The sequence below is a fragment of the Haemaphysalis longicornis genome, unplaced genomic scaffold, assembly GCF_048455015.1.
Source record: "Haemaphysalis longicornis isolate Haplotype H1 unplaced genomic scaffold, Haemaphysalis longicornis Haplotype H1 scaffold_5, whole genome shotgun sequence".
NCBI lineage: Eukaryota > Metazoa > Arthropoda > Arachnida > Ixodida > Ixodidae > Haemaphysalis > Haemaphysalis longicornis.
Window position 1 is genome coordinate 64,067,203 of NW_027526385.1, and position 14,306 is coordinate 64,081,508.

A 14,306-nucleotide genomic window follows, 5' to 3' on the forward strand; every position below is an offset into this window, starting at 1 on the left:
GATGGGTCCCCTTGTACCGCGCGCTATTCGACAGCAGATATTAGAAGCCCTTCACGACGATGCTTCAGCTGGTCTCCTAGGCTTCCACAAAACGTACGACCGCGTCCGCTCTCGTTTCTACTGGTCTCGCCTCTCCACCTACGTTGCTCGCTACATCGCTACGTGCCCATCTTGCCACCAGCGGAAAAAGCCCACATCTCCGCCTGCCGGGCTTCTACAACCGCTCCCTTGCCTTTGACAGCCCTTCCACATTGTTGGCATAGATCTCTACGTACCCTTGCCTTGCACGGCGGCCGGCTTTCGGTGAATTATAACAGCCGTAGACCATTTAAATCGTTAAGCAGAAACAGCGCCAATTCGCTCTGGTTGTGCAGCCGAGGTAGCAGACTTCTTCTTGCGTGCCGTTATGTTGCGCCATGGCTCGTCCCGTGTTCTTTTGAGCGATCGCGGCAAGACATTTCTCTCCAGCACTGTTGAAGAAGTTCTCGTTACTGGAAACACTGTTCATAGGACCACTTCCGCTTACCATCCGCCGACGAAGGGTCTGACTAAACGCTTCCACCGGATTGTTTCTGAAACGATTTCTATGTACATCCGGCATAATAATACCAACTGGGACACAATTGTACCATTCGTTACTTTTGCATACAACACTGCAGTACAAAAGACTACCGGTTACTCTCCCTTTTTGCTCGTCTACGGCCGCGATCAATTCAATTCAATCAATTCAATTCAATTTATTGTTCTTCATTGTTCCTTCATTCAATTTATTGTTCCTTCATTTATGCTGGACGCCAGTGTCTTACGTGCTCCTGTGCATAGCTCCAGCTCATTACACGAGGACTTCATCTCCCGCCTCGACTACTGCCGCCGGCTTGCTAGTCTCAACACGGAAGCCAGCCAACGTGATCGGAAGGCCCGTTACGACGCCAGTAACCGCACCGTCCGCTTCTTTCCTGGTGACGAAGTGCTACTGTGGACGTCCACACGCAAACCTGGGCTCTGCAAAAAATCTCTATCGCTTCACATGCCCGTACATCATTTTAGAAGAAACTTCGCCCGTGAATAACCGCGCCGCTCCGTGCAGTGCTCCTGTGGATCGTCGCTATCGTGGCACAGAAATAGTGCACGTCTCACGACTCAAGCCTTCGTGCGTCGCTCCTCTTGATGTACCGCGGCAAAGAGGCCGCCTTCCCACGGATGAGCACGTTCTGACCATCGCGTCCTATTTACAGCGACCGGGTCGTACATTGTGGGCACCATCCTGTGCTTCACATTCTTCCTCTCATAATAATCCTCATCCCTATTCTACCAATCCTCCTCTTGTGAAGATCATCGTCATCTGAGGCTGGTTCCGAGTCGGCGACGGTTGCAACGCTTCCAAATAAAGGTCCTTCTGCACCTGCCTCTCAAGGCCCTCTCATATATATATATATATATATATATATATATATATATATATATATATATATATATATATATATATATATATATATATATATATATATATATATATATATATGTATATATATATAAGAAAGAAATAAGGGTTGGCAGTCAAGAAAACCTCGGAAAGCAAAGGGGAGGATATGGTAGGTCATAGAAACAGATAAAGAATTTAGAAAGAAAGAAAGTGGAGAAAAAATTCCCGCCAGGTGGGATCTGAACCCACAACCTCCAGAATACCGGTCTGGTGCGATGCGTCATCGCACCAGGTATTCTGGAGGTCCTGGGTTCGGATCCCACCTGGCGGGAATTTTTTCTCCACTTTCTTTCTAAATTTATCTGTTTCTATTGCCTACCATATTCTCCCCTTTGCTTTCCGAGGATTTCTTGACTGCCAACCCTTATTTCTTTCTTATTTTCTACGAGCCCCTCACCCTCATTTACTATTCTGATTCGCTATATATATATATATATATATATATATATATATATATATATATATATATATATATATATATATATATATATATATATATATAGGGAGTAGTAGAACTTTGAAGATGGTAGAGAACACAAGAGAAGAAAAACTTCGAACAAGGTAAAAGCACGTTTGTGGCCTACGTTTCAGCAAAGAGAACTTGCTTTCCTCAGGGCAATCTCTCGCCTGGCAGGCAGGGCTTATATAGGGGTAGGACCCCAGGTGAAAGGAGAGGGAAAGATGGAAGGGAAATTGAGCAAGCTGATTGGTTTCGGAGTGTGTCGGGGGAGAGATTGAGGGGCCAAGAAGGTTGTCTAGTTTAATCCGCGAAGTAGGTCACACGGAAGTCAGCTGGTGGTTGATATTCGTGGAATTTTTGGACAGACAGGATGAGAGGGTGCTTGTTGACCCGCCGCGGGGTATAGGGAAAGGATCTCAGAACCACCGGAAGCAGACCAGGCGGTGAGGGTGGGGTCCTTATCAGAAACTATCTGCAAGCCTCAGGTCAAAAGAAAAGATAGAGAGGGGGGGAAAAACTAACTAGGTCAAGAAAAAAAGAAAAAAAGGAGAAAAAAAAATAGGGAGGGAAACCACATAAACCCACACACAAAAGAAAAAACAATGACCCGGCAACTGAAATGGCACGTGTCACCCACGGCAACATTCCTGGAACAGGCCTGTCCTGAAACTCAAAAACGAAAAGATAAAGTTGGAGTGACGTACGAGGCACAAGACCACGCGGAAAAAAAAGGAGAAATTAAATAAATAAAATTGAATTCCAAAACCAAAGGTTGGAGGGATGAGGGCGAGTATTAAGCTAGACGCTAAGGAATGAAGAAAAAAAAAAAGGGAAAAGAAATTAGGTGACCAGGTACGGAGCAGAGTGAACTGTCATAGTCTTTGGATGAGGTATATGCACGAAAGTGCCTAATGCTGCATTCTCGGTGAATATCGCAAGGATTCCAAGTTGCCCTTAGACGCATTAATTCCAGCAGGTTCCATGGAGTTGAATTTGTGAATTAAGTAGGATTCTCGGTATTTCCTGTCCCTAGGAGACTTAAAATTTGACTGAAGTATATATAACTTAATATATATATATATATATATATATATATATATATATATATATATATATTGTGAAGGCGTGAAGACTTGCACAGCAAAAGCTGAAAGCAAGGTAGCAGCCAATCCACTACCAAACCAAGGAGGACGGAGAACGGCTGCCTACTGGAAGCGAAGAACCGGAGAGCTCGTTCAAGGGGAAAATACACATGGCGTCTTGAGAGACGGACGTCGTTTCATTACAATATATATATATATATATATATATATATATATATATATATATATATATATATATATATATATATATATATATATATATATATACGATAGAGAAGTCACATTGAAAAAACATACCAATATTTATTTTAACGTTTCGAGCGGGGCCGGTCTTTTACAGCCGCTTCTTTGCCCTTGAGAGCCCTTCCACACTGTTGCTATAGATCTGTACGGTTCTTTGCATAGTTCTGTATTCCTAAAACTCACGTGCCCACATGTGGCAGCAATGTTTTCAAAAATCAGCGGCAGGTTGCCGTACCAGGCAGCGGTCGCCAGAAGCAGGTCAAGAAACGAGCAGGAAACGAGCCCCTGCTTAATCCCTCACGTTCGTGGTAACTTCAGTGCCATGCAACTCTTTCCTGCTATCCTACAGCCTCGCTTGTCTTGATTGCGCTTCCCCCACCCCTTGCGTTCTGGGGCTTGGTATGCTTCTGTGTCGCGCAGAGCCTATGTTTTGCTTGATACATCTTCTTGCCCCGACCACAACTGAAACGTATTTAAACCCAACTGATCCGCACTATTTGTATCTTTGAAAAAGACCGGCCCCCGGTCGAAACGTTAGAATAAATACTATGTTGTTCAATGTGTCTTCTATATCGTACAGTTAAATTGATAGCCAGGAACCTTTTCCCTTATATATATATATATATATATATATATATATATATATATATATATATATGTATATATATTGCAGGAAAATATTTCTTGGACACCGGCAAGTCGCAGCAAAAAAAGAAAGACACACGTAAAAAAGAAAAGGTTTAACGTTTCGGCCGAGGGACCGGCCTTCGTCGGAATAACAGCAGCGGCTGTAGTCACACAGCATATAAAGGTGATCGTTGCAAGGTCACGTGATGGGATGACAAAGTAAGCAATTCAAATGCAATATACCGAGGCCGCATGCGACAATCTTTTCGGATGAATACAACATAATAATAAGTCCGGCACGTGCAGTATAAGAAATCAGCACTGTCAAGCACACACGCGCACAAAAAGTAAGGGGAGAGAAGAGGATACGGTCACTGATGCAAGCAACTAAGTTTTCCTGAGCTTTCATTTAAACCACGTGCTATTGTCTCGAATTTATATATAAGAAAGGATTCGCGGACTTCCCTGTCATGATGCGTACGGAAGCCAGATTCAAGTATCGTTGCTTTGATATGGTCAAATGAGTGGCCCGCGACATTGGCATGCTTTGATATCGGAAGGTGAGGTAGTGTAGCGATATGAGCCTTGTGGTTGTTGAACCGCTGCCGGAAGGGGGTTTTGGTCTCGCCAACATATTGCATTTTACAGATATCGCATTCAAGTAGATAAACCACGTTGCTCTTGTCGCAAGTATAGTTCCCATTTATCTTTAAACTGAAGTTAGATGCTGTGCTGCTTGCGCTTATGGATGTAGTCATATGATTGCACACCTTGCAACGCGGTTTGTTGCAAGGGCGGCAGCCAGTAGGAACTTTACGTTTGTTGTTAGATGATGTAAGCAGGTCGCGTAAATTTTGCGATCATCTGTACGTTACGCATGGTGGTTCTCGGAATATTGATTTCAATCGCTCGCTCTGTAACATTATATTATGGTGCTTTTTTAGAACGGCATTTACATTTTGTGCAGGCGCGGAAAATGTGAGAATCAAGTTTGTATTGGAATAAACCGGCTGTCTTGTTTTGCGGCATAAAAGTGCTTTGCGGTCATGGCTATCAGCGCGCTTAATGGCGTCGTCGATGATCTCGGGTGGGTACTTCTGCTTAATTAAAGCACTACGGAGTTGGGCACAGTTTGAATTAAAATCAGCCTGTTCGGAACATATTCTTTTAAATCGAAGCGCCTGACTATAGGGTCTCCCCTTACTTTTTGTGCGCGTGTGTGCTTGACAGTGCTGATTTCTTATACTGCACGTGCCGGACGTATTATTATGTTGTATTCATCCGAAAATATTGTCGCATGCGGCCTCGGTATATTGCATTTGAATTGCTTACTTTGTCATCCCATCACGTGACCTTGCAACGATCACCTTTATATGCTGTGTGACTACAGCCGCTGCTGTTATTCTGACGAAGGCCGGTCCCTCGGCCGAAACGTTAAACCTTTTCTTTTTTCGACGTGTGTCTTTCTTTTTTTGCTATATATATATATATATATATATATATATATATATACAGGGGAGCAAAAAAACTTTGAAGATAGTAGACAACACAAGAAAAGAAAACTTCGAACAAGGTAGAAACCAACATTGTTGCCTACGTTTCAGCAACGAGACTTGCCTTCGTCACTTGCCCTGACGACGGCAAGTCTCCTTGCTGAAATGCAGGCAACAACCGTGGTTTCTACGTTGTTCGAAGTTTTCTTTTATATATATATATATTTATATATATATATATATCAGGTAACGAGAGACAGAGACACACGAGAAAAACATTAAAAGGTAAAAGTTTGCCACGTGCTTGCCACGTTTCTTTGATTCATTGATAAATAAGCGAAAATATAGCAATGGCAATGACGACTGCAATGACGACTGCAATGGCAATGACGACTGCAACCTTGATATGTATCTTTACCGAGTCCCTCGTCCCGTATCTCTCTGTTCTGCTACAGGCATTACGAGGCACTGGCTTTAGCAGTTCGGATATGCCAATTGCTAACCCCGACCTCCGACCACGTTCTACGTGGCGGCCGCTGGGAAAGAAGACGTTCTACGTCTCCCGCGGTAGTCGAGGGGCGGCGCTAGTTGACCGGCCTCAGAGCTCTTGTAAATATAAACCCCCGCTTTAAAGTCGAGAGAGAAGCCGCTGTGGAATAGCGTAATGGCGAACGCACCGCACCGGTTATGCGGAGATGTGGGTTCGAGTCCCGCTCCCGGAAAAAGGGCGGATTTTTTCTCGACTTATATTTTCGCTTATTTATCAATGAATCAAAGAAACGTGACAAGCACACGTCATTCGGCCCTATTAAATATTTCGAAAAAAGCCGAATAGCACTGGCAATGACGACTGTAACCTTGATATGTATCTTTACCGAGTCCCTCGTCCCGTATCTCTCTGTTCTGCTACATGCATTACGAGGCACTGGCTCCAGCAGTTCGGATATGCCAATTGCTAACCCCGACCTCCGACCACGTTCTACGTGGCGGCCGCTGGGAAAGAAGACGTTCTACGTCTCCCGTGGTAGTCGAGGGGCGGCGCTAGTTGATCGGCCTCAGAGCTCTTGTAAATATAAACCCCCGCTTTAAAGTCGAGAGAGAAGCCGCTGTGGGATAGCGTAATGGCGAACGCACCACACCGGTTATGCGGAGATGTGGGTTCGAGTCCCGCTCCCGGAAAAAGGGCGGATTTTTTCTCGACTTATATTTTCGCTTATTTATCAATGAATCAAAGAAACGTGACAAGCACACGTCATTCGGCCCTATTAAATATTTCGAAAAAAGCCGAATAGCACTGGCAATGACGACTGCAACCTTGATATGTATCTTTACCGAGTCCCTCGTCCCGTATCTCTCTGTTCTGGTATATATATATATATATATATATATATATTTTCATCCTAGAATACGCGAAGTGTTTTTAAGTTTTAACAGTGGAGCTGTTCTACGGCTGGCCCTGGCGACAGTCTCTGCTTGTATCGTGTCACGTTTTCTCTGTAGCAGGTTTCTCAGCCTCAAAAATACCGGTTCCCAGTATAAAAAAGTTCATAAAAAAGACCGGTTTTGGGGTCTCCATATGCTTATATAAGACGGCTTACAGTATAACATGTCTTCTCAAAGTGAATTTTTGTGCGGAGGTGTAACCAACTTTAGGGGATCGGTGTAAGTATGGTCCTTGTAAGCTGGCTCTTCCACCATGTGGGTTGTAGAGGGAGGAATGGCTAACTACGGAGGGAGTATGGTTACAGAAAAACGCTTTAACTCTGGAGTTTTCGAAAGGACGGCGAAAAATACGTGACAGTAAGCCGCTAACACGACTCTAACATTAAGCACCATAACTTTGTTAGTAATCCTTCATCAAAGACTTGAAGGGCAATTAATATTTTTATATTCTTACAGTTATCCCGCCCTGATGTCTTGCAAAGCCTTCTCGATACGAGGATTCCGAGTGAACTGCTCGACAAGCATAAGATTCTTCACCGCAAGAACAATGAAGGTAATGATGTTGTGAGCACTGCAAGAACCTCGGTAGAAACTTTATTGAAGCCTAGATGCATCAACAGCTGCAAACAAACAAACAAACAAACAAACAAACAAACAAACAAACAAACAAACAAACAAACAAACAAACAAACAAACAAACAAACAAACAAACAAACAAACAAACAAACAAACAAACAAACAAACAAACAAACAAAAATCAGACAAACAAACAAACAAACAAACAAACGAACAAAACTAGCTAGCTCATGGCTGGCTGACCGGCCAGTTCCCCAGCGAGCCAGCCAGCCAGCTAGCTAGTAGCTCACTCACTCACTCACTCACTCACTCACTCACTCACTCACTCACTCACTCACTCACTCACTCACTCACTCACTCACTCACTCACTCACTCACTCACTCACTCACTCACTCACTCACTCACTCAATCTCTCACTCACTCACTCACTCACTCACTCACTCACTCACTCACTCACTCACTCACTCACTCACTCACTCACTCACTCACTCACTCACTCACTCACTCACTCACTCACTCACTCACTCACTCACTCCCTGAGAGCCAGGTATGGATCACATATTTCACGGCGAGAGCAGTCTAGATAATGGTGTGCTCTTCTGGGTTTTCTTTGCACAGGAGACTTGATGATGCACACGACACATGTCGCCGGGAACGCCGCCGCCCTTCTAGCTGCTGGGTAAGTAAAAAATTTTTGGTTCCGTGTGAAGTGCCACGCAAGCTTCAAAATGCAGCTTCCTTCATACGCTTGTTGGCATGTTGGTCAGGATGGCTCATTGTTTTGGTACTGAGTAGTTGTTCTACGGCCATGTGGGGCCCAGGAAATCACATCCTTCATCCGCTATTGAGCACCTCCAACAAAGCTTTCCCGTGGATAGACTTACTAAGATATTTGCAGAAAAAGAAGAGTGCCGCATTCGTGGATTAGCCTCCCGCTTTTATTGGAGTTGATAAAACGCGCATATAGAAATGGAGAAGAACGAAACTGCGAACCAGTTGGCAGAACAGGATTTGGCTCGCCGCGGAATAGTGGAGGTGCCGTTAGACATGAACGCTCTTCCTCGTACCAGTTCACGAAAGCGTTTGTTCCACCTCCACCACCTCACACGATAAACAAGAGGTCCGTAAGGAGGGGAAGGTTCCCTTCTTTGTAGACAAAGAAAAAGATGGACGTCCTGTCTATCCTGACCATAAATGTCAGGCGCGGTCCGCCACTCTGGGCGCTACCTGCAACACGATTGAGGACGTTACCATTTTGTCTTTGACTAAGGCACGCACCACTCAAAGGGAAACGTTGGGGTTTGTTAGAGTCACAAATGTTTGGTTATGAGACTCTGCAAACCCTTCTCTACCCAAAGGGCTAGAAAGAAGCAAAATGTGTAGTTATCGATTGCGTGTTCCGAAGTCTATGCAAGCGTTCAGATTCAGTTTCAACTTTTTGCTTAGTGGATATCGAGCGGTATTATTGCCTCGGTAACAGTAGTGAATAGCATGACACATGGTTGAAAGAAGTGCAAATGGGAGTTATTCACGCCTGTTTCTATCGCGTATGTGGGGTAATAATCCCTATGAACGTTTATTTGCAAATGGTACGTCATGTTGTACTGCCCAGAGTGACCATAGCGTCTGCGACACAATGACTTTCGCCACAGGCTTTTGTCGTTCCTCGTTCACCCGAAGTCATATATTTTCATGCGTACTTCAATTAGTAGTGTTCCTGTTTTGCACGAATAAAACATGACCGAGTCTCTCAAACGATAGAGGGGATATTATCATCGTTAACCACTCTTGGTTGGTACATAACATTTGCAATGTAAAATGCGTCAGTACCGGGGAAGGGGGGGGGGGGGGTACCCGTAGTAATAGATAAGTAACTCTTGCATTCGCTAGGGCAAACCAATTTTTATTGATAGCGCGCAACAGCACTTACGTGTTTTACCTGTACCCGTCCTGTTTGGTTTGAAACATGTGGTTCGTCAATAAAATGCAGCCCGTGCCGGTGTTACATGAAAGAGAATACTTAAACCTTGCTACATATAACCCTTCTTTTGCTTTCGGAAGCACCCAAACCAATCTTACAAAAACTGGTATTGCTTCGCAGATGGCACGGCACGCAAGCCTTAAAGGGTTCATGAAGACAAGACACAACTTCGTTAAATTTGAAAAAAAAAAACTATCCTTTGATAACTCAATCCACTCCATTAGAGCCGTGAAAGACGTGGTATAACAAAAACAAAACCGAAGCAATATTAAAAATTACATTTCGTGATACAGTGGCGTAGTCTGGGAAGTAGTGACGCCTAAAACCAAAGCTTACTTATGAATGTGTTAAACGCACCTTAGCATTCAAGTGATAGGAATAAACGGGACTATAAGGTCCCTCTATAAATTGCCTGTCCATGTTTCTTGCTGGTGGCTTATGTTGGCATCCGCCTGTCGTCCAAACAAAATTTTGTTACGTTAGACAGAAACCACCGTAAAGTTGCTGGTGAGTCGCCACAGACACGTATGTTTGATTTCATATCTCAATTATCTGTTTGAAGTTCGCGATAAAATTTGTATCACTGTTCTCGATACAGAGCGGTATTTTGGACGAACCAAACTTGTAGTTTTTTTTCATGGCCACTTAAAATGTACGAGAAACCTCTTACACGTAGTGCAACGTAGCAAAATGTCATTACAAAAGGACGATGACAGGTTGTGTTAGTTTTCATGCGGCCATTTTTTTAAATCTGTTCCGTCTGCTCCATAGAGTCGACACAGTGGCATGCAGCACCGCCTTTTGCATCTATTGCCTGGCCAAGTATCCGGAAGTTCAAGAGAGGGTCAGGAAGGAAGTTAGGCAAGCCTACGAAAAACACGTGAGTGCATACGAAAATGTAGATCCACATCTAAGAACCAGGTCATAAAAACTTTCTCGATTGAAACAAGGACGAGCCCGGTGGGACGTTAGGGGCTTCCAGTGCCTCCGTATCCGTATTGTGTGTTTATTATGCTAGTATATTCTGAATTTGAAGTCCTAGTTTGTGCATTTTCATTTTGTGTTAGGCGAGAATGTTTGCAATACATAGTTACAGAAGGAGGTCCCAAATTCAGAGACTGTACGGGGACCTCCAGTTCTTCTTAAACAATCGAAAACACCGGTTATATGTAGGAATATATCATTTATACACATATCACGTACCGTGTATACGAGCACATGAAACAACAGAAGTACCAGTTAAAAATCATATTGTTATACAAGAGCATCAAACATTATTATTTTGTTTTGTTATCGATAACATTTAGACGATGCGACCCACACACCAGGCATGGGTCGCTTTGCACTGGGAACTGCTGATGTTCCGCCACCCAGTAGCGAAAATTTAAATGGCGCTGAAGGTGCATTATTGTTTTACGAAGCACTTCGTGCTTTTAGGTGTGCTTGAATTTTTGAAGTACATGTCTACGGGGCCTGTGGGAATTCAGACATTACTGGACTTTTTAGTTGAAGAACTCCTAGAGGGCATTTCAGGTAGAGGGGGAGGGGGGCTGCGAATGCTTGCGAAGATGCACGTGCACAACACTATTTAACGTAGACTATACCGCGGTAGAGACGCGCAACGTATATTGGATGTAAACATGCCAGTGTGGGCTCAATCCCCTTTAACAGCAACCCAGTTTTCGGTGCATAAGCTCAAACCTTTGTACTCAACACGCGCTCATCCTTTAAACAAAACTTAAAGCCGTTCCACTCAATATGAAAGCTGTCGGAAGTGCAGAGCAGTGATTCGCCATAATGGGCTGCAGCGCCGTTATCCGTTCCCTGCTGCCACCCCACGCAATTCGAATTTCCCGCCTTCGCAGTGCTCGCGCGCCCCGTGCCTGAAACTGCGCCAGCGGGAGTTCTGTTCTCTTCGTGCTTGCTTTAATTTCGTACTCTGAAGCCAAAGTGTGCGTCATTTCGAACGAGCCATTTTTTTCTTGCGCGGCTGGAGCCTTTCTGCGGCATTTCGAACGCGCCATTTTTTTTTTTTTTGCGCGGCCGCTTTTTTGGCCTACTATCGTAAAAACCAACCCAACGAGCGTTCCTAACTAAATGAATGCGGGGGCTGTCGATTATATACAGAGATTTTGCCTGAAATGTACCTGAAGGTTTCTTTATGCTAAACAACGGGGATATGCATGACAAGCGCCAGCGGTTCACGAGGTTCGAATGGTTATGACTATTTAACCCGCTTGGTTTTCGAAGCCTCAGCGTAACTCCCTCATGACGGTACTGAAGGCTCTACTTGGGTGCGTTATCTCGCTGCGCCACCTGATTCCGGCAGTCGCATCGGCCGTTAGTGAGCTACGACGACAAGGAGAGCCCATAATGTGCTGTGCACTTAAAAGGTGGTCCATGACTATGGGACTTCCTGTGCAGTCAGGAAATATGAATGTTTTCAGGATAGATGCCCCAGATGTATTCGAAAACTGAACGCTTGAGAACAACCCACTCAAGCACGTTATCGACGGGTTAAGTCGATCCTACGGAAGTTGGCATATGACCTGGATAATACGATCAGATCTGTCCGCGTATTATTTTAGCACAAAGTACGATTAATGCCTGTGCTATGCAAACCTATACCTCCACTTTCATTATCGCTCCTTATAATTTGTAACAAATTAAAAGTTCCCTAATTTGTAATCTGTTTTTGCTACCCCATGCATTATCCTCGGTATTCAAGCGGTAGCAAAAGAGCTGATGCTCGAACCCGAACGGTGGCGGATAGGTTGTTCGAGTGTGGGCGTGCTCTCAAAAATGGCTTTGTTATGCTTCGCGTGAGTTATTTTGTCGAGAATGAGTTATGTTGGTATCTTACAGGGTGGATTCTCGTTCGAGGCAATCAACGACCTTAGTTACACTGCGCAGACAATATCCGAGACACTCCGTCTTTACACGCCTGTGGTTGGGTGAGTAGCATACCACGCGGTCTTAAGTTAAAGAACGGGGATTTTGAGAGGAATGTGTTGTAACAGAAATCAGGGTAAAATAATAGAACCTGACTACAGGTAGAATCGCAATGCAATATACTGGTGACACACCGGATAGCTAGAAAAAGAAGGGCACAAAAACTGAGACTTTGTGCGTCATCATTGTATACGTACTAGTAAAACTCTCTTCGCCTTGTGACAATAAATTTATTGCTCGGAGATCTTTTGTATTTTTTTTGGTTGGAAGTGATTTATGAGGGAGCGTCGAGTTGTTTGTGAGGCGAAGATAGTGTTGACACAGTATCTTGGGTGGGACTTCGAAACTGGTGGGGTGAAATTCGTGCTAGAAATGCAGTAGGCGGAGCGAGTAGGGAGGAATTTCCCTAATTAAAATTGCCAAAGCGAATTTGGTATCTTGAATCTGCACGGAAATTTTTTTATTGTCTTAATTCTCACAAAACTCTGGCGAACTCAGAAAGAAAAAAATGGATGCGGCTTAACTCAGCAAACCTTGGTTATGCAAATCAAAAGGTTGGCTTAGTCTGGTTGAGTCTTGGTTTCGCTTGGTTAAACCTTTGATTTATCTGTATTGCCGACCACGTATCAAAGCTGTTCGGTTCCGTGCAACGTTCACAGAAGGAGGCCGGCGAACGCGGCATTCGCCGGAGCGAACGTGGCATTTATTCATGGCGACCGCACCGTTCCTCTTCGCTGGGCGCGAGACGCGTGACGTTGCCCGAAACGACCCAGCGCCGCATGCATGGGAAGCTGCTGGGGTGGTTGGGTTCCTAGGCCGCAGCGGCGGTGGCGACCGCTGTCGGCGCCCGCAGGCGCCAACAGCGGGCTCGGCGAATCACGCGATGCGCTTCGAGGGGTGTGTCGCTGGGGGTGTGTCTCCGGTCAAAAGGTCATTTGCTCATCCTCCATGAAATCGCTGGACGACAGAAGTAAAGCTTTGCTTTTAAACGCTATGGAAGATAAAAGGGATGTAGTTTGAAAGCGAAAGCACCAATAACGTTGGGAGATATTCATGGCTGTCTTCTTCTCGTAGCCATTAACCCTGTATTTCTCTACATTGTTTCTATTACGCTTTCTTCATTCCTTGGCTTCAGGTTTTATTTCGCTGTCACCCTTAGAGATTTCCTGTCGCCATCATGACAGCCAGGCAATGGCGAAATGCATTCGCATTTTCTATCACCAATGCAATAAAAATGCCTCGAATGGGAATTTTTAAAGTTCGAATCCAGGCACTGGGAGTATTTTTCTGGAAGCTAGGAAAATGCTCCAGCAGAGGTGTCAAAATGTAACGAAATTTGCGACTCAACAAAACCTCACAACCACCAATGCAGACGTGGTGGCATATACAGTAGTCTCCATTTGGCGCAAACTGAAGACCTAACTAAAGTAAGAAAGTTACACGTTGATCACATGACGTGGCGAGGAATGACAGCTCTATTCGCTGATAACTTGGTGATGGCTGTTCACTGTAGCGTTTTCCTAGGCCGACACATTTCGCGATTTTTTTTTAATTTAAAAGAAATGGTCTTCATAGGCTCAATCAGCTACATTCCAGCCCTGAACAACGTTTTTCTAACAACGAAAAAACGCTACAAGTGCAGCAGAATTTCCAATGTTTGTGCTACCGTGACGTAATATGTGCACGAGCGGCATAATGCGGGTAAGCACTGAAAACATGGCTATCAACGTGTAACTGCACATTACAATTCAAGTGATGCGATCAAACCGATAAGGAGGCCCCTGCAATCGCCCAGTCACTTTTCTTGGCGATGGTTTAGGGTGGCGGCTGCCAATCAAACAAACAATTTCTGTGACGCCATTGAAAAGTTGTCGGAAAGTGCCCGAGCATTCGCCACTGCTTAACCTGTTTTCTTTAACATCTACGTTAGCTGTACGAAGTTTG

At 44.5% G+C, this 14,306-nt stretch overlaps 1 protein-coding gene across 1 annotated transcript in view; it reads left to right on the forward strand.

The window, feature by feature from the left end:
* The window catches only part of LOC144138326 (cytochrome P450 3A41-like), a 46,586-nt gene that overhangs the window by 26,554 nt on the left and 5,726 nt on the right, over nt 1-14,306 (forward strand). Inside the window, exons 8-11 of the mRNA XM_077670554.1 lie at nt 7,309-7,405; nt 8,048-8,108; nt 10,182-10,290; nt 12,276-12,364. Of these exons, the coding sequence (XP_077526680.1) occupies nt 7,309-7,405; nt 8,048-8,108; nt 10,182-10,290; nt 12,276-12,364 (356 nt within the window). The remainder of the gene's footprint in view (nt 1-7,308; nt 7,406-8,047; nt 8,109-10,181; nt 10,291-12,275; nt 12,365-14,306) is intronic.